At 52.7% G+C, this 24,744-nt stretch overlaps 10 protein-coding genes across 10 annotated transcripts; 5 read left to right on the top strand and 5 right to left on the bottom strand.

The window, feature by feature from the left end:
* Nucleotides 1-462: 462 nt before the first annotated feature.
* CGCA056_v011533 (uncharacterized protein) lies at nt 463-2,498 on the bottom strand (the record flags this gene model as incomplete). The annotated part of the gene is made up of 6 exons (XM_037326779.1): nt 463-510; nt 569-1,211; nt 1,272-1,405; nt 1,492-1,799; nt 1,849-2,286; nt 2,450-2,498. The coding sequence occupies 6 exons, from the start codon at nt 2,496-2,498 to the stop codon at nt 463-465; spliced, it is 1,620 nt and encodes a 539-aa protein (XP_037175549.1).
* Nucleotides 2,499-3,060: 562 nt separating this feature from the next.
* Nucleotides 3,061-4,162, bottom strand: swnH1-0 (Dioxygenase swnH1; the record flags this gene model as incomplete). Its single annotated transcript, XM_037326778.1, has 3 exons — nt 3,061-3,412; nt 3,495-3,870; nt 3,958-4,162. The coding sequence occupies 3 exons, from the start codon at nt 4,160-4,162 to the stop codon at nt 3,061-3,063; spliced, it is 933 nt and encodes a 310-aa protein (XP_037175501.1).
* A 1,063-nt stretch (nt 4,163-5,225) lies between these two features.
* CGCA056_v011531 (uncharacterized protein) lies at nt 5,226-5,857 on the top strand (the record flags this gene model as incomplete). The annotated part of the gene is made up of 3 exons (XM_037326777.1): nt 5,226-5,435; nt 5,509-5,608; nt 5,850-5,857. The coding sequence occupies 3 exons, from the start codon at nt 5,226-5,228 to the stop codon at nt 5,855-5,857; spliced, it is 318 nt and encodes a 105-aa protein (XP_037175547.1).
* Nucleotides 5,858-6,247: 390 nt separating this feature from the next.
* Nucleotides 6,248-6,836, top strand: BIO5 (7-keto 8-aminopelargonic acid transporter; the record flags this gene model as incomplete). Its single annotated transcript, XM_037326776.1, has 4 exons — nt 6,248-6,275; nt 6,333-6,513; nt 6,569-6,627; nt 6,799-6,836. The coding sequence occupies 4 exons, from the start codon at nt 6,248-6,250 to the stop codon at nt 6,834-6,836; spliced, it is 306 nt and encodes a 101-aa protein (XP_037175548.1).
* Nucleotides 6,837-8,013: 1,177 nt separating this feature from the next.
* Nucleotides 8,014-9,512, bottom strand: CGCA056_v011529 (Brix domain-containing protein; the record flags this gene model as incomplete). The annotated part of the gene is made up of 4 exons (XM_037326775.1): nt 8,014-8,916; nt 8,970-9,115; nt 9,181-9,256; nt 9,315-9,512. The coding sequence occupies 4 exons, from the start codon at nt 9,510-9,512 to the stop codon at nt 8,014-8,016; spliced, it is 1,323 nt and encodes a 440-aa protein (XP_037175634.1).
* Nucleotides 9,513-9,975: 463 nt separating this feature from the next.
* Nucleotides 9,976-11,698, top strand: RRP3 (ATP-dependent rRNA helicase RRP3; the record flags this gene model as incomplete). The annotated part of the gene is made up of 5 exons (XM_037326774.1): nt 9,976-10,149; nt 10,206-10,354; nt 10,412-10,491; nt 10,563-11,080; nt 11,189-11,698. The coding sequence occupies 5 exons, from the start codon at nt 9,976-9,978 to the stop codon at nt 11,696-11,698; spliced, it is 1,431 nt and encodes a 476-aa protein (XP_037174952.1).
* Nucleotides 11,699-13,158: 1,460 nt separating this feature from the next.
* MP1-0 (Cell wall mannoprotein 1) lies at nt 13,159-13,665 on the top strand (the record flags this gene model as incomplete). Its single annotated transcript, XM_037326773.1, has 1 exon — nt 13,159-13,665. The coding sequence occupies one exon, from the start codon at nt 13,159-13,161 to the stop codon at nt 13,663-13,665; it is 507 nt and encodes a 168-aa protein (XP_037175637.1).
* A 673-nt stretch (nt 13,666-14,338) lies between these two features.
* Nucleotides 14,339-16,130, bottom strand: CGCA056_v011526 (uncharacterized protein; the record flags this gene model as incomplete). The annotated part of the gene is made up of 2 exons (XM_037326772.1): nt 14,339-15,285; nt 15,350-16,130. The coding sequence occupies 2 exons, from the start codon at nt 16,128-16,130 to the stop codon at nt 14,339-14,341; spliced, it is 1,728 nt and encodes a 575-aa protein (XP_037174955.1).
* Nucleotides 16,131-19,479: 3,349 nt separating this feature from the next.
* klp9 (Kinesin-like motor protein 9) lies at nt 19,480-22,055 on the top strand (the record flags this gene model as incomplete). Its single annotated transcript, XM_037326771.1, has 3 exons — nt 19,480-19,824; nt 19,893-20,990; nt 21,051-22,055. 3 exons carry the CDS (start codon nt 19,480-19,482, stop codon nt 22,053-22,055), a joined length of 2,448 nt encoding a protein of 815 aa, XP_037175535.1.
* Nucleotides 22,056-22,484: 429 nt separating this feature from the next.
* brf1 (Transcription factor IIIB 60 kDa subunit) lies at nt 22,485-24,740 on the bottom strand (the record flags this gene model as incomplete). The annotated part of the gene is made up of 2 exons (XM_037326770.1): nt 22,485-24,043; nt 24,101-24,740. 2 exons carry the CDS (start codon nt 24,738-24,740, stop codon nt 22,485-22,487), a joined length of 2,199 nt encoding a protein of 732 aa, XP_037174956.1.
* Nucleotides 24,741-24,744: the final 4 nt, after the last annotated feature.

The following is a 24,744-nucleotide window of genomic DNA, read 5'->3' as shown; positions in this document are numbered from 1 at the left end:
ATGAATCGTGCTTAGGTGTCGACATTGACACGAGCGTTGCCTTTTGGTGACTGTCTTATCTCAAAGACTACAAGAATGGGATACAAAGGCATTCGGCTTCTTAAAATCAAATTCTCTGCCATAGGCTTCTACTATCCTTCTGTGCAATCTGTCTGAACCAGCCTGGGTGTCTGATTCAAGATTTAAGCACTGAGATAACTGGTGTCGTTCCTGGGACGTGGTAATTTGAGGCGTCAGTAAGGTGTCTGAGTCTAGTCTACATGTAGACTGCCAAAGGCATGGGAGGTGAGACTCCGTTCGGGCCTTGAATATGAAACAAAGTTGACATCAAAATCCTGTATGTGCTTTATTTCCTAAAATGGCAACAGTCCGCATCCGCACATCGGCTCTCTTCGTCACAAATCCGATTACGACGTACAGCGTACACGTATCTCATGGCCGCATGCCTTTTAACTCCATGATTTAAAAGAACAGATATGCATGTTGCTGTCTGAGGGCCTCAGAGCAGGTCTTTTATTGCGCAATCAGTATTTCTTCGGTCGTTTTTGATGTCTTCAAATGTACTTACAAACTCCATCCAAGGGATGTTAGGCCAGGCACGAGTGTGATTCGCCCTAGCTTCCCAAACCTTTTCAAGCACTTCTGTCATTGCAGCATGTTCAAATCCGGTCGAGCGCTTGATTTGCTGGATGCATAGTGTTGCATAATGCATTTGGTGTCCTGTAGAGGTGTCGACAGCGGCGAGGAAAAGGGGAAATAGCAACCGTTTGTGAAAAGGGGAGCTCATTGGTATTCGTGAACTGGCGTCTAGTATAGCGCTGACCGAGACTTTCACCTTTTCAGATTCACAGGGAATTGAAAAGGTGTCTGGCCAACGGATCACTCGCAAAAGACAGGCATGGCGATAGGCGTCGGCAAGATCTCTCCATTCGGTATCAGGGCTGGGATAATCTAGTTCCTCCAGCCTGATATTTCGAAAGAACACTTCTGCATCTTGCAAGACTTGCTCGAAATCGTTCAAACTGATCGATTTGGCTTGGTGGCGTTTGGCCGCTGCGATGACCTCGCCTATGCGATGGAAAACGGCGGGAGGGCAACCAACCAAGGTGTGGAAGCTTGATCGTGCTTTCGGGTCAGCCACGACACATAGGCGAACGGCTTCTGAGTAAGTAAGTTTCTCTGCGCCACTGAAACCCCTCAGTACATCCAACCTAGCGACTTATGTCAGTTGAAATGTTGCGTCTTCAGAAAGCCTGAAATGATGAACCCACCATGCTAGTGCTGACAAGAAGAACATGCTAGCGCTTGACGTCTGTCCGAGGCTTGAGGCCACTGCAACTCTATCGCATAGAAAAGACACCCCTGTCAGATGCACGGCATGGGCGGATATGCCCATTTCGCAGATCTTAGCTCACGTTAGTGTGACTGATGGGCTCGGATCCGGGACGTGGGGGAGTTAATGACGAATTCTAGATTTGCTAAGACACTCACGTCATGCAAGACCAAGAGCAGTATAATCGCCAGTACGGCGTCTTCTTCAGCAGCCGCCAGTCCGTAGATCTCTTCCTTTATGAGAAGCGAACTCAGAGCGTTGAGGGCTGCCACTCGATGTTGTAGAGCCGTAGCCATATCAACCTGTTCAACTCCATAGGGTGACAGAGTCATATGGCATGCGGCCAAGCCCAGGACGGCGTGAAGAACTCCGACATGCTGATGCGCAAGAGGTAACACATGAAGTCGGAACGGATTTCGGGTCTCGTTGACTACAATTGTCAAGTGTTCGCTTAACTTTTCGTCAACTACTCCTTGTGAGCCCCAATACTAGCTTTTTAGTTTGATGGGACTCACAATAAATCAACAAGTTTCGGTTCAGGGCGGTCAGAGGCTCTTTTTCAAAATGGCGCTCAGTAAAAGAAACAGGCGATGGTTGACCAACCGAGATTTGATGGGGAGACGTCGATGCGTCCGGTGATGTGCCCTGATGCAAGAGATGGTGCAAAACTTGCGCACTGCGACTGTCAGTCGATATGGATGTCCGAGGGCTCTGGGCCGACGGGGAACTTCGGTCTTGGCTCGGACCGGGCTTCCTTGAGGGATGTGAGATATTTTCGTCTTGTTGCTGAACTTTGCTGCCGTTGGACGCGACAGCAGTGGACGGCGATTCGCAAAATTGAAACCTGGGGGGGTATCCTTCGCATTGGAGACCTTTCGACTTGCATCGATTGCATGTCGGCCGTGTTCTGTCGCATTTGCGACACTTCTTTCGACAAGTTCCGCATGCCGGGTCTAGAATTCATGTGTCCAAAAATCAGAGCTGGGACATGGGTAGAAATGGGACATAGCTTCCACTTTGCGAGGCAGGGGAAGATGGGGGCTAATTGACGGGGCAGGTTGCGCTTCCTACAGCAGCAGAGCGCAGCAATCCCAATGAATGATTTGTCTGACTTACCCTTTCGAACGGCTTTTGAGCCTCTGGCCATGGCAAGTTTTCCATGCATGATTGATTTTGTCGCTGTGTAAAGCCTTACTCTTGCTGTGGCTCTTCGGCGAGAGTACAGAATGTAGATGAAGGAAACATAATGGACGTCCTGTCTGGCGTCAAGAGCGCCTGCGCTAGTGGAGTTAACGGAGTTCTGACTAAGGGCAATTGAATCAGCACAATGTCCATATGCGGCACCGTCGCCTCCAGTCTGCCGCTATTTTCTTACACCTCTGCCGGGCCGAGCCCTTGTAATTCACATCCCTGTGTACCCTATTGCCGTGTCTCATCGCTGCACAGTCGAATTTCTCCATCTTGCGTGACTCTCTACCATTACCAGCCTTGGTTTTGTTTACGGCAGTAGGAATCAAGAGGCCTTTTGAGAATTCTCATCAAGTTCAAGGTAAAGTTCAGAGGCTCGGACACATGAAAGGGGCCGAGGTGGTCTTTTGAATTTATCGGGTTGTGAACGTGCAAATGGAAAGAAGACATCGTTACACTGTAAGTGTCATTTGAAATGAATCCCCTTGCAAAACCTGGTTTTAATCACTACAAAAGAACGAATAATTTACCCCTGATGCCTAGAAATCGCTTGGCCTTCCGTCCCCTTTCAACTCTGGATGCAGGACAAAGATCGGATCCATTTGGTCAACATATCCACAGGCAGGGTCACTCATGGCGTAACCCATGTATTCCTGAATGGGCCGGTCATAATTCTTCGCAATATCTCGAGGCACGGAGAGATACTGATTCTCCTCTTGTCGTAGATATCCTCGAATGGAAAACGTCGCGAAAACCAGTCGTTTCTCGTTTTGTGTGGTGTTATGTCCGCCGGCATGATATGCTGAGGCCAGCATGATGAAAGCGTCGCCTTTGTCCATCTCGGCATAAATGCACTCGTCAACTCGTGGTGGCAAGTGTCTGTCGGTGCCCCTAGCATTCAAACACTATCAGCACAGTACAACATGCATCCAATGCGGTCGACGCCGAGACTCCACGGGAAGAATCTTCATACCAGAGGTGGCTGCGAGGAATGAACTGGGTGCCTCCATTCTCTTTTGTGACTTTGCTTCCAGCAACGAAAAGGCCTACTGCGGTCTCTCGGTTCTTGTCTCGTTCATCATCCCATGCCTCTATCTCCTGGTGGTGGTTGTGGCTAATGTAGTCATCCCTATGGAGGGGTTGGGCTTTTCCGCCTGGTCCAATCCTCATGGCAGTGCAAGAGTGGACATACGGCTTCGAAACCGACTCCTTTTTCTCGTTGCCCCACCAGAACCAGTTTCGAGTGGTCAGAAAGTGTTCGCACACCTTCTGATATATGGGATTCATCATCTGGGTTCTGGCGTATGTGGGGCTGAGAGCAAGGAGGGCTGGTGCTCGTTGGGTTTCCTCTGCCATTCATCAGCAAGAGCTGCGTTAATGTCTAGTAGCCTCCCAGTAACATGACTGACGGCTGTTGGTAGGCCGATGAGGCTTACTTGGAAAGAATGACCCATTCCACTCAACGTCGTTTTCGAGGCGCTCACGACACTCTTCGTAAGATTGGTCGACGTCCTCAACGGCCACAAGCCCCTTAACAAATACACCTCCATCGCGCTTCAAAAGGTAAATGATATCCTCAATAGGGGTCTCGACTGAGAGCTTCTGGACTTCGGGGCCGTATCTATCGGAAATTCTCGACATGTTCACAGGCTTTGGTAGTGTTCGACAACAGAAGTTAGGGATAGCGGTTGAGATGAGATACGTTAGAGCCAGGGGCTTGGTGTGGAAAAAGGCTTTGGCGTGATGACACGTGTGAAACTGACTTGGATGGGTACCCGGATTGAAAAAAACAAAAAGTTGGTTTTAAAGACCTTCTGACGCTTCGCTTCCGGGGAATGATGGCTCACTGCAGGCTCAAAGAACTTGGGCCCGCTCGTTCCGCCAAGGCGACGCAGAGTCGTGAGCTACCTACCTAGCATTGGGATGGCGTCTGTTTATTCGGTGTGACAGGCACTGCAGCAGGGCAGGCTCCAGCCCACTGCTATGGTTGAGACTATTTCCTAAAGTGGAAAAAGAGAGCGCAAGCCCCATATCACGGTGGGGGTCCGTGAACAATCTAAGTAGCGTCTCTCTCATAACAGCATGCAGGATGGAAATCAATACAGTTGGCACTGCGTTCGGAGTCAGCAGCCGCCGAATGTCACACGAAGGGGTCCGAATGGCAAAGCATCTCAACTGGGGTAAGATCCTATGACCTCCGTGCAGGCTTCAGGTTTGGGGCCATGGTTGGCAAGGAGTTGCACGACCGAAATGTCTCATCGTCACTTGTCAGTGAAAGGTGCGTCGCCCGAATTGCGAATCGCACAGTCTGCGGGTGGAGCCACTAACACGTCTAGGGCATGGCGAATGGATGCCGAAGATATCTACAGCAGCAATTCGCTATCTCTGCTTGGTCTGTGGTTACAATGCATCGACGAACATGAGGTCGATATAGCAGAAGTGTGATAAGAAAATCAGCTGGGCTGTCAAAAGCACCACTTATGAAGTTGTAGAGAGGACATCATTCTCGGTGGAGAGTGAAACGCTATAAAGACCTTGTCATAGCTTGTTTTCTGCGGTCGTGTAAAGAGAGCCGTGGACCTACGTCTTACATTTTTATAGACTTTCGAAACGTCCAATACAACTTCTGTTCGCTTCCATCGACCTGAGAACGATGGACCTTGCCATACATGCCGATACCGTTCCACATGCCGACCCGGCAGCTATGGCGGCCAAGGGCTTCGCGAAGGATGCAGCCTCGAATGAGTCTCTCCACCGATTGAGCATATCCCATGGTACACTAGAGCCCTACGCGAACATCGACGACGCAATCCTGAGAGCCAATGGCCATGATCAAGTCTTGAAGCGCCAATTCAGCTGGGTTTCAGCTTTAGGCCTCTCTTTTTCTATCACCAACTCTTGGATCGGTTATCTTGTACGCCCATGTTCTCTTTGATCATCGCAAAAATGTGAAGCTTCTTATTTTGCGCTGACGGTTTCCGTTGAAGAGCAATTTCGGTCAGAATCTCGTCTATGGTGGGCCGCAATCGTGTATATTTGGGCTCCTCGTCGCCTTTGCCGCTCAGTTTGTCATGACTCTTGGTCTGGGTGAGATAGCTTTTGCTTTCCCGGTCCGTCGTATCTGTCACATACCAACCCGTCTTCACTGTTAATTAAAGTGTAGTCAACCGGTGGCCAGTATCACTTCTGCTACATCTTATCATCTCCAAATACAAGACGATTCGCTGGATACCTGATAGGTTGGATGTCGATGCTGGCTTGGTGGATCGTTACGTAAGTAATTTTCTCTTTGGAGGTCAGTCGTGGTATTTCGAAAGCTAACGTAAAGTGTCTTGAGATGTTCGGGAATATCCTTGTTCTCCATGACCTTAGCTGGTATGATCCAATTTTGGCATCCCGGTTTCGAAGGAACACAATGGCAGATCTATTCAATCTATGTGGGGACTGCCACCGTCACAGGTGCTTTCACCTCCCGAATTCATATCTAATCCTTTGAAACTACATTTCTGACAACTCTCAGTACTTCCTGTGATTTCTGCCTCTCAAAAGATCACCTTCACAGTTCAGCTTTCGTTGTACAGTTCAGTTTTGGGCTTTCTGGTGCTCTTATTTGTAGCCATCGCTTTGCATAAACACAGCCAACCTGCATCTTTCCTGACCCAATCGGGTCTAGGATCAAGTGGATGGTCTGCAGGGATAGCGTGGACCTTGGGTATCGCGAATGCAATGTACGCCTTTGGGGGGACGGATGGTGGTAAGTCACACCCACGTGATGATATCTCGGATAGGGAATCTTTCTAATACTTGGTAGTTATTCATATTAGCGAGGAAATGCCGCATCCCGGTCGCCGAGTCCCACAGGTCATGATGCTGACAATGATCATCGGTCTGGCCACAGCCTTCCCTCTGTTCTTGTCTCTCATGTTCTACATGAAAGACTTTTCGGCAGTTATTTCATCTCGTTTGCCTAGTTTGGAATTGATAAATCAGGTGTTTGTACTCCTATCACGATCGACACTGGCGACTTCAACTCTAATGCAGTCTCAGGACCGGCAACGACAAGGTCACTTTGTCTCTGTTCGCTTACATCCTCTTCGTTTATCTGGGTGAGTGTTTCCGTATCGGCAATAGCCCACTCGTCCCACTGATATCTGTCCCAGTATGTCTTCCATCACAATGGGTCACCAGTGGTCGTCTAGCGTGGGCATTTGCTCGCAATGTAGGTTATGCAACGCAGGAAGTCGTCCCCTCTACGCACTGTTGCTGACTGTTTCCAGAGAGGAGTACCCTTTTCGAGCTACTTCGCAAATGTTGATGGCAAACGACATCTACCCATTCGAACTACCGTCGCTTCTTACGTATTCGCCTGTCTCTACGGTCTTTTGTACTTGGCATCAACCTCTGCCTTTAATTCAATAGTGACCTCAGCAGTCCTTTTCTTGAATATCACTTATGCAGCTCCACAAGCCATCCTCCTCTTTCGGGGCCGACAAAGAAGCTTGCCTCGTCGGTACTTAAACCTTGGCCGGGCTGGATATGTTTGCAACACATTTTCCATTTTGTGGATATTGGTATTGTTGGTTTTCATATGCATGCCACCTAGCCTCCCTGCGACACCTGCCAGCATGAATTATACTGCCGTCATTTTGGTTGGGCTTTTCTTCGTTATCGTTTTCTTGTGGTACATGGACGGAAACAAAAGCTTTCAGGGGCCTGAGATCGATTGGGACATGATCAGATCATTGAACTCGGGTAGGGTTGAGGCCGCAAATGACGCGAGGTGAACCAATCTGGAGAGGTGCCGGAAAGTCGTCCATCTTTGACACCTCTGTACCGTCACGCGCAAAACAGTGACAGTAGTACGCAGAAAATTGTCGCTTGACAGGATAGAATTACAAATCAGAAAACACACACGTAGCATTGCTTCTCGAAAGGGCCTGCTCATCACCTCGTCACACATAAAATAATACGAGACTCGAACACTTCCCGATCTGGAGATGTTCGAAACCCCTCACTCAATCCCCGCAACCCCGAGAATACTACCCTAGCTCGAGCATCCCATGACTCTAAGCCTTGGTCAAGTGCAATTTCTCCCAACTGGACCTGGTCCAACGTTGAACGGAAAGCTGTCCTCTACCATGGATTTCTCTTGGCGGAATTCGAAACTGCACATGCGCACAATGCCGGAGTCTTCTTGTGGGGCATGAACTTGGCTTGCAACATGCTCTCTTTCCATTCAGGTCGCCGACTGAGGAACGATGAGAAACTGTGCCCTCATGGGTATAGGGGCTGGTGATACGGTTCCACGACTTGGGCATCCGGTGGCAGAGCCGTGGCATCGGCGCTCGTCCTTGTCTGTAACCCGCACCCTCACAAGTCTGAAGCGGACGTTCAATGAAACATGTCACAGGGAAGACATGATGCCTTCATCTTCAGCCACTCCTTGGGTATTATTATCCACCATGAACGAGAGTCTCTTCTATCAAGGTCACTCATTCGTTCGTAATCTCTTCCTCCTCGTCCTCCCACTCACCAGCATCTTCCATCTCCTCATTGACTTGGTATTCCGCATCGCCCGCTAGGCCCTCAGTGTCAAACTCGTCGTAGTCGTCCATATCCACATCACTTTCATCCCCAGCGGTGTCGCCACGCTCGGCCTTAGCCTTCCGCTTCTTCTCGACATTCTCTTTCTGCTGCTTCCGCCTGGCCTCCTTCTCCTGTTGCCTCTTCTCCCATCGCTTCTCCAGCTCCCGGATCTCTTCCTTTGTCTTGTGAACGTACTCGTGCCACATGACTTTGCCTGAGCATAAGCCTTCCTCGACCTTGGTCAAACGCAGACGCATGCGCGGACCAAGCTCAACCAGCTTGACGGCGCGCTTCTCGACCCCCTCGGCATCGTCCGCAGCATCGTCTTCAACAGGGGCAGCGCGTTGTTTAGAAATCTTCTTAGCTGTCGGCTCCAGAACCTCGATCTCCGCGTCCGTGTCGATCTCGCTACCACTGGTAGCATCCGTCATGTATCCCTCTCCATCCTCGCCACCAATCATGAAGTCGGCAATATCTTCAAGCTTGCCTAGGTTCGGCACGCCGCCCTTCTTGCCAACCTTCGAAGCCAGCAGCTTCTCTGCCCGATCGAGTCTTCTGAGAGGTCTCGAGATGCCTGTAGCTCGCGTTGTGATAGCGTAGTGCCTAAAGTTGAGAATGAAAGACCCATCATTCTCAGGCGACAGCTCTCTGTTGAGGAGTAGGACTCGGCGGATGTTCTTGAGAGGAGTTTGATTCGGGTTGATGGGCGGGAAAAGAGATTGGAAGACCGAGGTTGCGAGAGATTCGAGGTGCTTAGGGACCTTTGACTTTGCGTCGGAATCGGGGGAGTGGAAGTTGTTCATGACCAACTAAAAGGGGTCAGTCAATGGCTTTTGGGCTGTTCTTGCTGTGAACTACGTACCAAGGGTGGAGCAAGTTGCTCTTTCGCACTGCCTTTGGGTCTCCGTTGAGCCTTTTGAACATCCTTAGCCAAGGAATACTTGTCGACTCGGAAGTTGAATGTTGGGCCTCTCGGGGTTAGGGCGACTCTGAGGTTGACGTTGCCAGCTGGTTATCGTTAGCAGCTGATCCAGCCGGGGATGGTGACAGGGCTTCGAGTTGGGGACACAAACCTTCGGATCTAGAGAACAAAAGGAAATGGGACACGCCCAAGGGACCTGCCATAGTAACATAGTCCTTTAAGTGGTTCTATTGTCCAAATCAGTGTTTGCACAATGTGAAGCTGAAGCGATGGACGGTGGCATACGGCTCTGCGTTCCTTCAGCCGAGAGGCAGTGTTTGGTTCGAGTACACGTCTGACATCAGTGGCAAGCTGCGAAACACTGCTGCCAACTTGACCTGCGCCTATACGGATGACCATCGACCTAGGCACCTTGGCATCGACGGGCTTCTGGGGGTTCGAAGCACCGACGTGCGTCCTCTTTTTTTGGCGAGGTTTCGCCATTGTGTGCGACTTGATGAGCGATTGAGTGTTTTCAAAAGAAGGTTTGAAAGATCGCGCGCAATCTGATTGAGTACGACGGGTCGAGATGGGAGCCTGGAGAGAAGCTGGGGCTCGGACGGAATCGCAGGAGGATCTTGTGATGGTCTTGAGATGGTGCTGGAGAAATGCGCCTGCAGGCGAACGCCCAGTTCTAAAATTTCTTGCCGCTTTCTTTTCTGCCCAATTCTGCATGCTTTTAGACCCACTCTAAAGCTCACCCTGTCCAATCACTCTATGTTTTATCACACCGCTTTCCCCAGCGGTGTCTTACCTAAGCCAGATTTTCGCGGGGCCGCGGGGCCGAGCTTTGCTGGATGTGAAGCTGGCTCTTTTTTTTTTTTTTTTTTTCCCTTGATTCTGCACGTCTTTCTCTCCCGGGTCACTTTGCGCCAACTGCCACAACCAACCAAACACAACCTCCACGATGCCACCAAGCAAACGAGTCAAGATTTCCCACGGCGGCCCTCCGCCCAAGGCCACACGCCAGAAGGAGGCATCTCCCGCCGAGTCTGTCGAGTCCACGTCCGAGCCGGAGCAGGAGCCGGAGGAAGATGTCACCGCCAACAAAGCTGAGAGCGCAAAGACCTTCAAGGACCTTGTGAGTTGACCGTGCTTGCTGCTCGACTGAACACCGGTTAATCTAGCAATCTTCAGGGCATTGTCGATTCTCTTGTTGAAGCCTGCGACCGACTCGGCTACACAAATCCCACACCCATTCAGGCGCAATCGATCCCCCATGCGCTGCAGAATAGAGACGTCATTGGATTGGCCGAGACTGGAAGTGGAAAGACAGCCGCTTTTGCGTGAGTTATACAGATTACCGCTCTGCAATGTCCTGCAGGCTCACAGCTTCTCAACAGGCTGCCCATCATTCAAGCGCTCCTCGATAAGCCCAGCCATCTGTTCGGTCTTGTCCTCGCGCCCACAAGAGAACTGGCAGGTAAGCCGCCGCTTGAGTCACCCTGCTAAAACTTTGAACATAAACTCTAATCAATTACCTGCACTCAACAGCCCAGATCGCCGCAAGTTTCGAAGCCCTAGGCTCGCTAGTGAACCTTCGAGTCGCAGTCATTGTCGGTGGACTGGACATGGTCGCCCAGGCAATCGCCTTGGGCAAGAAGCCTCATATTGTAGTGGCTACACCTGGACGCTTGGTTGACCATCTCGAGAAGACAAAGGGGTTCTCTCTGCGTTCGCTCAAGTACCTGGTCATGGACGAGGCAGACAGACTGTTGGATATGGATTTTGGACCCAGCATCGACAAGATCCTCAAGTTCATTCCCCGTGAACGTCGAACTTTCCTCTTCTCCGCCACTATGAGTTCCAAGATCGAGAGCCTGCAGCGAGCTAGTCTGCGCGACCCCGTGCGCATCAGCATCAGCTCCAGCAGCCACCAGACTGTGTCGACCCTCATCCAAAACTACATCTTTTGCCCCCACAACAAGAAAGATACATACCTCGTCTACTTGGTGAACGAATATTCGGGGAAGAAGATAGTTCTGTTCACAAGAACAGTCACAGAGACACAAGTAAGTCATAGGCGGGTTTCCGGTTTGGGCTCATAAGAGCAAGAGCCTGAGCCTTGGAAACTCCCATGTTCGCCTTATCACCGATGTCCACTAACACCTTCCGTCCAGAGACTCGCCATCCTGCTCCGTACCTTGGGTTTCGGGGCTATCCCGATCCATGGACAGCTGAACCAGACGGCACGTTTGGGCGCGCTGAACAAATTTCGGGCAGGCTCTCGCGATATCCTCGTCGCCACTGACGTTGCGGCCCGAGGTCTCGACATCCCTCTGGTTGACGTTGTCATCAACTTTGATATCCCGTCCGACAGCAAGACATACGTCCACAGAGTAGGTCGTACGGCACGTGCGGGAAAATCCGGCAAGGCCATTACCATAATGACCCAGTATGATCTTGAGATTTATCTACGGATCGAGGCAGCCCTGGGCAAGAAATTGCCCGAATACCCTACCCAGAAGGACGAGGTGGATGTGTTCCAGACGAGAGTCGAGGAAGCTCAAAGAGTCGCCCGTATAGAGATGAAGAACATGATGGACGCCAAGGGCAAGCGGGGTACGGCCTTCAAAAGCGGCAAAGGTGGCAAGAGGCGTCACGACAACATGGACGCCGAGGAGGGATGAAACAGACTCGTGACTGGAAGGCAAGAGGCTTCGCGGTTTATGTACCATGAGATAATTAATGATATTCACTTCCAAAATGTTGACGAGTTCTTTGGAAAACCACGGAGAGCTGACTGGGAAGAGTGTAGCTGTGCACACTGATTGTCAGTTATGACAGCCTCGAGAAGTATTTCTGACGCCAATGATTTCCTCATCAGAGTCCCAGCAAATGTACAGCTTAGCTTCGTGCAGAGAGAGTATAGGTTGTACGAATCAGGTCTCCAATGTTACGCCCCAACACGCGAGTTGCCTCCCGAGTATCGCTGTGTGGATACATGACGGCCGCAAGCTTCAGCCTTCACTGCTTCGCTGAAATGAAGACTGCCATGGCATTCACATGGGTTATGCTATGAACTATGTTCCATGGTCGCTTGAATTGCTGGAATCAAGAAAGCATGGAAGTAATAGAAAGCAAATAGAGGATCCTTACGACAAATGGCCCTACCCGTTGGAAGTAATGTTAAAAACAATGGGGCAAGAGGGCAAGCGCACTATTCCACCTAACTTTGAGATGCCTTCAATTCTAACGGACTTTATTAGAGTTTTTCAGCTCTCAATCCGTCAAATCGTCATTTCTGCAGAGACGCAGGTGATTCGACCCTGCCATCGCAACTACCCAGACTGTCTCGTTCGGACGCGAAAGCTCGGAGGAACCATTGGTTCAGGTCCAAAAAGGCAAAAGGTGCGCCGGCTTACACCAACCACAACGCCCAGCCACTCTCAGCTCGCCTCAACTGCCCGAACCCAAAGCGCAATTGAGCCAGAATGACCAGTGCCGGCGCCGGCGTCATCTAGCGCCGTCCAATGAGAGCAATTTGCGTTCCTCACTCATGTTTGAGTAGTCACATCGGCAGGAACCTTGCATGAGGGGTCAAGTGGTGATCAGCGGGGTGTTCAGGGGATGGGGACATAATCTGGGGTAAAGCCCCTGCTTCTCCTCGGCTTGGATTGTCAGGATGCCCTGTAGAACAGCATGTGTTTGCGATGATTTGTGTGTTGTTTCTCTACATGTTGGTGAGTTGGGCCAACTTCTCGGCCGAGGACATGTGAAGTGCTGCTCAACTACACGGAACTGCATTCGCGCGATCACACCTCGTCTCCGGCTAGGCAGAGCCATCGTGTCACTCCTCCTTGATATGGATTGCGGGGAAAGATGACATCGATGGCAGGCCGCGAGGCGATGAGCAGCTTTGGTAGGCGGAGGAATAGCTCGATTGACATGGCGGTCGCGCGACGATGCCCTACAGATGAAGATGGTTTTCAGCTGGGATCACTGAAGTGGGAGTATAAAAGGGTCCGTTTGGAACTGACAACAATCATGAAAAGAGCCGTATCCATCGTCCTCCTCATCTCCAGCCTTGAATCGTCAAGCTAGTACACCGTTTTCCCATAGCCTCTATCCGTCGGCAACTGTCGCCAACATGCTTCTCAAGTTCTCGCTCCTCGGCCTATTTGCCACCTCCGTCATTGCCGATGGTGCTGCCATTGTGGCCGCCATGGACGAGATCGCCACGCAGAACACGGAGCTGGGCGATACCGTTGCGTCTTGGGACGGCGGCCTGTTCGGCACCCTCCCCATCATCATCGACTCCACCAAGCTGCTCATCAAGATTAACGAGGCCACCAAGGTCGCCGAGGACTCGGAGCCTCTGAACGCCATTGAAGCCATCACCGTTGCGCAGTCGACGCAGAAACTTGCGGGCGGTGTCGAGACCACTCTCGGAAACGTTGTCGACGCGAAGCCCAAGTTCGACAAGCTCCTCCTGAGCCCCATCATTCTCCTCAACCTCAAGCAGGAGAAGAGTGCGGCTGACAAGTTTAGCGCTGCTGTCGTTGAGAAGGTGCCCGAGGCACTACAGGGTGCAGCGAAAACCTTGGTTGCGCAGATCGAGACGGCATTTAACAATGCCATTGACACGTACAGCTAAAGGGCTTCCGAGCCTTGGAGCTCGATGGGTCTGCTATGAAAGTGATGAGGACGTTGTTCAGGCGCCTCCTCATATGACAAGCGCGGGGACGGGTGGAACGCGCGGTTAGCTTCAATGTTTCTTCTCTTCTTGTACATAAGTCAGGCTTCAGGGTGAGGAAACCATTCACGACGTTCCCATTCGATTGAATTGACTTGTGCCGCTGCTGCAGACCAGGTGCATAATGCGGAACGGCCCTAGGAAAGCCAAAGAGCAGTACGCGTGGTCCAACTTGGCGTAAGAAATAAAGCACATCCGCAGACAGAAGTATTGAATATCATAATTTTCATTGATAACTATAGGAGACGTCAACATCGTCAAGCGCTGTATGCGTTCACGCTTCGCGGAGGAATTCCTTCAGCTCCACCAAGACATAGTGCAAGTCCAGGTCTAACGTGATTCGCTGCATGTGAGCCAGGCATTGGCACCTTCGCCAAGTAACTTTTATCTACCGTCTTTTCGTCTGACGGGCCGCTTTTTTTTTCAGAGATAGAACCACAAGAAAACAGAGAAAGAAACAGGCTGCAAAGTATATGAGGCCAGGGATGGCAAGTGCCCGTCACTTTGGAGGACTATCATGCCACGCCATCCTCAACCGTTATATTTCAGGGAGGTCGAGTACCGAAGCATCGTACTAGATGCTTAGTAGGTTGACGTCCGAGATGCTGCGCTGGCGTTTGTGGGCCATGGGGACCTCACTGGACGCCTTGCGCTTCTGGGACATGGATTCGAGGGGGCTGCGCGCGAGATCGCGCATCTGCTTCTTGGAACGCCGCAGAGGAGTTAGGGGGACGGCCGCCGTTTCGAAACGGTCGGATTTCAGTCCGCGGAGAGCTGTGTAGTTGTAAGGGCTGCTGAGGGCGAGGGAGTCTTGGGTAGCCTTGTCGCTCAGGATAAGTCGTTGATTGATCTGGTCACGACGGAATGCTCCGACGTTGTTCGCATTGATATGTGAATGGAGGTCGATGTCGCTTGAGCTGCGCGGGCGGCCAGGAGTGGTGTTCATGGCATCGCCGTCCCATTGTTTCTCGTCCTCGCCGTCAAGAGACCTCGTATCGTCGAATTCGATAAAGTCGTTGATGTCGAGGCTTCGTTCAATCTCATCCTCATCCTCCTCAATCTCCACTGAAGAGCTCTCATCGGCCGTGTTCGGCTCAGACTGGAAGGGGAAGAAAGCCTCGGCGGGTCCCATGGCTTGTGTATTGAGGTAGTCACCGAACGTATTGGAAGAGAACATGGCGCTCATCATGATCTGAGCCGAGTTGCTGAGCATGGGCGAGTTCTGGTTCTCGTCAATGGGGGCAAGGTACGAGAAGTTGAACTGCTCCGGAGACAAGTCAAGGTGACGGCGGCGATGAGGGGTAAAGATCATCATCTTTCTAGAGATGGGGTTCACAACGGCGATAGGCTTGCGCTCAGAGCTGTCGAGGTTGAAGCGGCCAACGCGAGGTTGTCCTCGCTCGCCCTTGACCGGGTGATCCGTGTCGGAGTCATCCCACTGGTCGGCGGATTGCTCGGGACGCTTAATCTTCCGGCGCACGACAGGTTCAGGCTCATCTTCTTCGGTGGTGTCACCATCAGCTGGACAAGCATGTCAGCAATCACGTTTTCGAATCGCAATCTGCATCACGAGGCACAAACTCACTCTCGTAGCCGTCCAGCTCTTGAGTTTCCTCGTAAGCTGCGACTGGAGTGGGCATTTCGGAGACTTCGCCCGCGGTCATGGGGGTAGCAATAGGGGTGTCGTCGTCGCCAAGTTCCTGAATGACAGCCTCGATCTCCGAATCTGCGTCAGGGGCGTAGTCATAGGCTCCATGGTAGTCGCCATGGTAATCCCAGAAAGAATTGGAATTCTCGGATTCGTCATTTTCATCATCATTCTCGATCTCGCGGCGGAAGGCCGGATCGAGTGAACTCTGATCCACAAAGATGTCGGGAAAGAAATCGGCATGATCATCCTCGGTGTCGGTAGAGTCGGAATCACTCGAGGGAACGTCGAAACGAACATGGCGCTCTACTGGCTCAGACCGGTGATGTTGGTGGTCGGAAGCGGCACTCTCCTCGACATCAGACATGATGCCGTCCCAACTGGCACTGTCCTCGACGTCGGCAGCGCCCTCTTCCTCGTCATCATCTTCTTCTTGATCATCGTCGTCATCGTCTTCGTCTTCATCGTCCTCTTCTTGGACAATGGGCGGCCGAGGAGAGCTTGAGATGCTTGGGGGCAGCACCTCGTGGAGGATATGCTCCTCCTCGGCCGCAACGACATCCTCATCGTCGTCATCGGAGGAGTCGCTGATATCTTCAACCGCGGAATAGCCGTCGTCGTCGGAAAGGTTGAAAGAGGAGGAGGAGGTGACTGAATCGCGACGCTTTGCGGCCTTGCGAGAAGCCGCAGACGACTTGTGGCGAACGTTGCGGGACATGGCGGTGATTATGCAGGGGGTGAAACCCAAGACGGTGGTATTGGGAATGTGGGGTGAAGTCTGGAGGAGCGGCGGTGAGGATGCCGTTGGAATATCAAGCTGGTGATAATGGTGGTTGAGGTAGACTAGAGATAGTCTTTCGCCTGGTGTAGTGGTATGTTGATACCGATTTTCGTAATTATAGAGAAGGGGAGGAGAGACAGGCGGTAGGTCGCGATGCCGGCAGGAAGGGGTTAATAGTGAGTAATAGTTTTCTTCGTGGCGGATGGGCGTGGTGTAGCCGAGTGAATGTCGGGCAAAAGTAGTCGCTTCGGATTGAAATCAGATGCAGACTTCCGTCAATGGGCCAGAACCGTTCCCTCGGGAGGGCTCTGGACAGTGAAAGCCTGGGGGATCACTTCGTCGAAAGCAGAGAGGATTGAATGTCTCGATGGGCTGCTGGACTGCAGAGGCGCCTCGATCAGGCACCCCCGCAGTGGGCGTTTACAGCTCAGCGAAAGCGGGCGACATGATCTCGACGAAGTTTGGTAAGGGTATCTGACTGTTCTGTTCGAATATTCTGTGGCTAGGGCGACTTCGTTGTCTGGTAGTTTGGGGTTGAATTGGTGGTTGAAGAAGGGGGGAAAAAAAAGAGAAGGACCGGGAGGAGGGAGGTAAGGTACAACTGGATCCCGAAAATAATGTATGGCTGCCGGGGTCTCCACAGCCAATCGAACTTTTTTTTTTTTTCCCTCGAAATCGCCCAAACTTTTTTTTTTTTTTTCTTTCTTTTTTGGCCCGTACCGGGTCCTGGTTCAGTGGGGTCGCTAAAGCCTGGGAATCTGGCATCGTCTGGCTCGCTTAAAGTGGGTATTGAAGCCCGCGCTAGGCCTGGTTGGGGACACCGTCACCGCCTTTTTGCGCCTGTTCACCCCTGGCGGCCCCTACAGGTGGCCTGCAGACGCTGGAAAAACACGCTGGAGAAGCACCGTCATTAGTGGATTGGTTCCGTGAAGTGTGGAGGAAACCCCTGTGCCTGGCTGCAAGACACCCCCCTCACCTCACGGTCACAGGCCTCTGCTGGACCATCGACCTCATCAAGCCAATTCTGCCCCTCCCCTCTGGCTGCAACGTCCAGTGTCACCTCGCTCGCCTTCCCTCCAGCGCATCTTCTCCCGTCCATTTCGCCAGATTTCCCCCTCCTCGCTGTCGTCACCCGTCGACCTGGTCTGGATCGAGATGGAACCGGGCTGATCATGCCTACATTGCGTGGGATTTAATATCTGGGATTGCGTGTGACCCGCTGAGAACCTTTTGCATGGCTGAAGATCTCTACGTATGCGATATCTTCAATCACATCTTGAGGTACCTATGCAAGCATAGCAGACGACGCTCTACAACAGATGTGGGAGATGCCATGCCTCGTTCACCGTTTCGTCAGCTCGGCGCCTAGCAAATGCAGCGGCAGCAGAGGAGCCATCGAGAGAGGCGCAGCTGATGGCCGGTGCTGGGCTCTTGGTGCAGCATTGTGGACCATACGGCGCCAAAGCCTCACATTCCATGGCTTCCCAAATGTTCTTCATGGGCAAGACATCTCCATTCCTCACTTGCATTGGACTGCTGTGACGAGCGGTGCCTCCACAACGTCCACGTCTCCATTGTGATCCACTGCTTGCCTGCATTTGGGACGCTACGAATACTTGCGGCGAAGTACGTATGGAGCTTCGATATGCAAAATAGGTAGGCGGTCTCCTGATTCGCCTCGGCTTGGCATATCGAGGGGCATCCAGTAGCTCCTGGAAAAGTCGAGCGAGGGGCAGAGTCGAGTCGAGGGGCCATCGAGGAGCAAGACGAGAATGGCCAGCTCATCATCCTGTGTCCGCCTGCTGCTGCAGACGAGCACTCACTACCGCCGTACTGCGTAAACATTCAGTACATCCTCTGCACAAACCGTAATTTCTTTCGTCCAATCCAAGTTGTTTGGTTTGTCTGCGTCTGAATGTTGAGTCACCTCTAGCGGCAAATTGAGCTTATGCTCAACTGCTTCAGAGTTCCAAGCTGGCACACATTCGTCTACGCTATCTGCAGGACCGGACCATGACTTCCAATAGATGAGCATGAGCCAGAGAGGCAAGGAGAGAGGGGAGGTAGAAAGAGACGAAAGAAGGGGGGGGAAATGACGAGCTCTTGCGGGACCCGGTGCAAGCTTCCCGCTTCCTCGGATGCTCGGTGCTGTCCGATGTCGTTTGCAAGAAAAGGGTCCATCGAAGGCAGTCCAAATTTTCGGCCAGTCACACGGGAGTCATAGGGATCAGCCTGGAACGGCACTGGTCCCCGTTGTCTGGCCTCTTGTCGTTCATGACTCACTGACGGAAAATGAGGGGTTGCTAGCCCGCTGGGTGATGCCTGCGCCGGCCTCAACCATTTGACTTTGAGCCTCAAATGGGAGAGGGAAAAAAAAAAATCTGTCCCGCAAGCTAGAGCTCTGCCAGTTCTTCGAAAAGGGGTTGAAAACTCTACCAGGAGGGGGAGCAGACATGACTGACGACGGAGGTTTCTTCCGACGACAAGACACCTGCTGATACAGCCTGTCCGTTGTGCATCACAAGAGGCAAGACGTCTGTTTGATGTTTCATGGTTTGACTTGGGGTTCATCACAGTGACTTTGAGGCGTTGTGGTCTGACTCAACCAACGAAAGACGCAACCATGCTGCCATTCACCAGAGCCAAAGACTGCAAAATGCCTGACCATTCGGGCCGTAAGCTAAGGTACGGAAGTCCTGTCTTTGGTGCAAATGCCCACCCACGCACGAGAAAGGCAATGCGAGCGTACCACGTCAGATCCAAGATAAGGTCAAGTGCGTGCCTAGGTACGCCATGCATAGTACGCAGTACATGCAGAGTGGGAGGTGAGGTTGGATCGAGGCGAAATGGTTTGTCCAGGGCCCAGGTCCCCGAGCATGGAACTCGCTTCGGCCAGGTCCCCCCTCCCCCTCGGTCGGACCCGACGCCACACCAGCAAAGCACAAGCCCCACTAAGAGCTGTGTCTCAGCGGGGTCCACCGTGCAAAACGTGGCGGGGTTGAGAGGGACACAAAAAAAAAAGCGATGCAAAAATCAGGGGAAAGTGCACGGCCCTCCATCACATTTTCTTATCGCTTGTCGAAGCTATAATCGCTTATCATATCTTATCTCGTCTCCGTTGCCCGGTCACCGGCATAAACAAGGATTCTATGCCTTTGGCGAGCTCCTCAAAGATTCGCGCGTCGGACTCAGCTCAGTCAACCTCGACCGACAGAACGCCATACGGGTCTCGCCATACACCAGCATCACTAACCCAACAGCACGAGACACACGACTACCAGACACGATGGATGCTTCAACGTCATCAAACAAGTCGGCCGCGAACCTCTTCCAGGTCTACCTGCGACTGAGGCCACCCCCGGCTGGAGCTGCATCCTCTGACAGATTCCTGAGCGTTGAAGAGCCAGCAGACGGCTCCCATCCGACACACATTACCCTCAACCCTCCGAATGACCGCAAGCGTTCGACCGAGAAATTCGCCTTCACCAAGGTTTTCGAAGAGGATGCCACCCAGCTCGATGTCTTCCACTCCACGGGCATCGCGTCGCTGGTCGATGGTGTCTTGGCTCCCCATGGCGGCCATGGCACAGATGCTTTGATTGCGACCCTTGGTGTCACTGGTTCCGGAAAGGTATACTGTTTTCCCGCTCATGGCACCCATCGCTTGCCGTCAGAACTTGACTGACATTGCTTTTGCAGTCTCACACAATTCTTGGTTCCCGAACCCAACGAGGCATGACCCAGCTTGCGCTGGACGTCGTCTTCCGATCCATCGGCTCCAACATGTACGACTCTCCCAGCCTCGAAGGCTCTCTCCAGGCCGCCGACGTCTCCGACGCAACCATCATGTCAGCCCCATACTTTCTCGAGACCGTCTTTTCCGATTTTGGTTCATCCCGCGGAGGAGGATCGAGAGCAGGCACGCCAATGATTGTAGGAACCCCATCTATTTATGCCGACCCCTTTTCTTCCCACGATGCAACGCGTCAAAACAAGAGACAGCAGCAGCCATTGATGGACATAGGCGGTGTGCGGTTGGTGCCCTCAACTCCGAGTCGGCCACGACGTCGCCGTCCGCATGAATTCTCAATGTCCATTCTTCACCAAACACCTGAGCATCTTCAAGATGCGCAGAAACACTTCATGACCATGACCGCAGCTTCACAGACCAAGAGCCATGCTAAAACTTCCGCAAAGGGCGAACATCATCCTCCACCGACTCCTCGACGAGCTCTGCAGCGACCCTCGAACCTCCCCCAAGCCCCCGACATCAGCTCCATAAACGTTTCTTCCGACCCCGATGCCGACTACGCCGTCGTTCTTTCCATGTACGAAGTCTACAATGACAAGATCTACGATCTCTTGACCCCGCCGATCAAGTCGAACGCCACGAAAGAGTACCGCCGACGGCCCCTTTTGTTCAAGTCGACAGAGCAGTCCGCCGATAGGAAGGTGGTTGCCGGGTTAAAGAAGATTGCCTGCACTAACATGAGAGAAGCCATTATGGTCTTGGAGGCTGGACTGCATGAGCGTCAAGTGGCGGGGACCGGCAGCAACAGCGTGTCGTCCAGAAGCCATGGCTTTTTCTGCGTGGAGGTAAAGAAGCGCCCCAGAGTCGGCCGCAGCCGGACTTGGGCTGGCAATGCCCTGACTATTGTCGATCTCGCCGGCAGTGAACGTGCTCGTGATGCAAAGACCCAAGGTGCCACCCTTGCGGAGGCTGGCAAGATCAACGAGAGCCTCATGTACCTGGGCCAATGCTTGCAGGCCCAGAGCAGTCTGGGAAGCAACAGCAAGGTACGTCATGTTGCACACCAGGCATACTACGACAGAAGCTAACCTCCCTCTCCTTTCCAGCCCAGCGTCATGCCGTTCCGCCAGTGCAAGATGACGGAGCTCCTCTTTTCCAACTCCTTCTCCACCTCGTCCTCTGGTGTGGCTGTTCGTCGCAACCCGCAGCGCGGCGTCATGGTCGTCACAGCAGACGCACACGGTGACCTCAACGCAACTTCTCAGATTCTCAGATACAGTGCTCTGGCGAGAGAAGTCACGGTTCCACGCATTCCCAGCATCACGTCCACTATCCTTGCAGAAAACCCCTTGACTTCTCACGCGTCCCCGCCTCTCACTTCTCCTGACTATCCTCCTCCTCCTCAGCGTCGCGGTTACTTCGGTCACGGCTCGGGAGGACATAGGAACTTCTCCCCTGGCTCTGACAACGGAGACCGAGTCCTCATGGAACACGCTGCGCTCGAGATTGCTCGCATGCAGGAGGAGATCACAAACCTCCACATCGAGCTGGATCACGAGCGCGAGTCACGAGTGTGTGCCGAGGCCCACCTCCTCAGCATGGAGGATCGCCTGATTGAGCTTGAACAGACGGTACGTGAAGATTGCATGGCCGAATTCGACACCCGTTTCGAGCTTGAGCTGGCGCGGTGGAAGGCAACCCTGGCGGCGGAGCAAGAAAAGGGGGAAGAGCACTGGGATCGCAAAATGGAGCTTTTCGAAAAGGGCCTCGGTGTCACAGTAGCAGAGGACGACGACGTTGGCGAGGACAAAGAAAACCTACTGGTGGAAAACCTTGAGCAGGAGAACGAGAGACTGCGTCGCGAGAACGAGATTCTCAAGCGCGAGCTCGCCGGCCGGAGCCCCAGCAAGCGCAAGCCGCTTTCCGAGCGCGAGGACTTTGGAGGCCGCAAGGCAGACAGCAGCGGCGGGCTCAACAACCTGGGCAAGAAGATGGAACGGTTGCGCGTTAGCAACGAGAGCACCGCGAGCACTGGAAGCACAGGTAGCCCGAAGAAGGTGCGCAAGCTTGGTGGCAAGAGATGGGAGCATGCTGCCGATGACGACTTTTGATTTCTTGTTTCGCTCCTTGGGATGTTATCCGCGCTGGATGGTTGCGCATGTTTCATCGGCATATACCCATGGTTCACGTTCTTTGTCTTTGTTTTTTTTTTTTTTTTTTTTTTTTTTCCCCTCTCTGTCCAGGGGTTTTGGTGTTTGCGGGATGGCAACCTTTTTTCCTGTTTGGGTTCACGAGTGGGTGGATAGACGCACAGATATACGATGTAAAAACTAATTTGATGAAATGACCACGGACTCTTGTTGGCCAATCTAAACCCTATCCGTGAAATACATGCATGGCAGCGATGCTGTTGTAGTCTGCCGAGGCCATATGCCATGAGCTCTTGGGGTATCTAAACAATAAAACATGCCTCCCAACCGATTTTCGCCACCTGCAGCCATCCAGTGACGACGAATCAAGCAGCAATCACAACAATCAAGCTACTCGTCGTCGTCGTTTAGTCCGAAGTCATCCTCGTCTTCATCTTCGCCCATACCCTGATCATCGTCATCGTACATGTGTGACTCGTCGCCCATGTCGTCGTAGTCATCACCGCCCCCGAACTCGTCGTCTTGATGGTCGTCCATCTCGTCTCCACTGCCACCCATGTGGTCACTCTCGTCATCAGCGATGGGATCATCAAGCACGCTGGGGGCCTTGCTGGTCGGGCGACTGGCAGCTTCGCTCTCTGGTCGAGATCCAGGGTCGCCGCGATCAGGGACATCAAACATTTGCCGAATGGCGTCGTAGTTGATACGCTTCGAGAAGCCACGTTCTTTCATGACGTTCACGGCAGCCTCTCCGGGGGTACTTGCAGGAGTTGTCTGGCCCTCGCCAATGCGAGGCCTCTTCTTACGCTTCCGGGTGGGTTTCTCCTTCTGGCCCTCGAGCTTCTTGCGGAAGAGTCGTTCCTGAGATTGGCGCAGCCAATCCTTGTTCTCGTTGACCCAAAGAAGCTCCTTGATCTTGATCTCTTCGGGGGTCAAGCAGCAGTTCAGGACCTCGGGGTCGTCGGCAAATTCGTCTTCACCCACCACCGGAGCCATCGAAACAGCCTTGTCAGGCTGCTGTTGTAGTGCCCAGATGGAGTGGATGCGTGCTCGCTGTTCAGCGTTGCTGAATGCCTTGGCGTGCTCGTATGTCTCGGGGTCGTTCATAATTTCTGAGATTTGTTCTTCCATCTCGTTCTCGTCCTGCTCCCATGCTTCGTTGATCGGTAGCTTCGGCTTGGCTTTTGTGGTCTTTTCGGCCTCCGGTTCTGCTTGCGAAGATTCCTCGTTCGTTGTCGTTGCATCACCAAACTCTTCGGCTAGCGTCTCCAAGTGTTGTTTGCTGTTCGCGTCACGGAGTGCGGGCTCATCCTGTTGAATCTTGGACGGCAATGGAGGAATGATGTAGCCGTCCTTGTCGCGGCGGTACTCGATTGCGGGGGCAGATGACAGATCAGGAGGCGGAGGCAGTGGTGCCGGTGTAGCCCGTACGTTCTCTCCGTCATCTGTAACAGCACGCTTGCGCTTCTTGCCCAGCTCCTCTTGCTTCTTTTGCCAGCTTTCGGTGTTCCTGTAGAAGGACGGAGGGTCGTGTGAGTTGGAGCTGAAGTCCTGGGCCAAAAAGTCCTCCACCGTCATCTTACTGGCGTCCGTCACATTGAACTCTGTTAGACGCTCTTGAATGGTATGTGTGGTCACCTTCACAAGGTAAACGATTTCCCTGACAGTTCGGCGGAAGTTGTGCATTCTCGCTGCCATCAGAAGACAAGCGCCGCAGATACCAGAAGGTCGACGGCCCATGACAATCCAGTCTTGTTTCATGCGCTGCACCAGGCGGATGGCGTCTTCGGCAACGCGGTTGGTCATGTGCTTGAACTCAAGTTTGCTTGCCAGCCGGTAGATTAGATCTTCGGGGAAAACTTGTCCTTCGCCGTTGTCGAAGATGAAGACGGTGGCATTGAGTGCTTTGAAGGCTCGGCCAAGCTTGAAAACGTTCAATTGTGTGAGATCTGCGATTTGTTGTTAGTTTTATGGTGGTCGAGTCAGGGAAACGTGTGTGTGCTTACCGGCAAGGTCCATGAGCATGATGCGGCAAGGCTTTTCCGTACGGCAAGCAGCGTATAGACACACTGCGGCTACCATAACCAAAGTTCGACCCTGAACAAAGTTGGCTTGCGAGGCGAGCTTGAAGATTTGAACGGCAGTATTGACCGTGTTCTCTCCAAGATTCAGCTGATGAGCGTAACCCTGCATAAGGGAACGGGCTTCGCGGATGGACTTCTCTCGGTCGTCGGAGCCACCAACACGGCGGAAGGCAGGGCCAAGGGTCCGGACACCAGCTTGGTCGGCGGCAATATAGCTACCCTGGACCATGGCAGCACCGGAGGAAGTCTCGCCAAATTGGACCTCGGCGACAATGTTGCTGTCGTCAGCGACTCGACCACAGGTCTGGCAGACGCCGTCGACGACGTTGGGCTTGACACATGCTTTGTTCGGACATTGTGGGCCCTTGGAGACGGCGACGGTAGCAGGTCTGGCGCGGTTCAGTTGTGCTTGAGCAGCAGCATTGGCGGCAGCAGCAGCGGCATTGGCTTGCTGACGTTCAGCTTGTTCGCGAATCGCTCGAATTCGGTTTGGGGGTTGGAAGGGCTTCGACTTGGTTTGGGGCTTTTGCGACTTCTTGGTGGGCGTTAAAAACGACGACATGGTA

This window comes from Colletotrichum aenigma (genome assembly GCF_013390185.1).
Source record: "Colletotrichum aenigma strain Cg56 chromosome Unknown KSG_Cg56_contig07, whole genome shotgun sequence".
In the NCBI taxonomy this organism is placed as follows: Eukaryota; Fungi; Ascomycota; class Sordariomycetes; order Glomerellales; family Glomerellaceae; genus Colletotrichum; species Colletotrichum aenigma.
The sequence above is the reverse complement of the archived record's forward strand: the minus strand, read 5'-3'. Positions and strand labels throughout refer to the sequence as shown.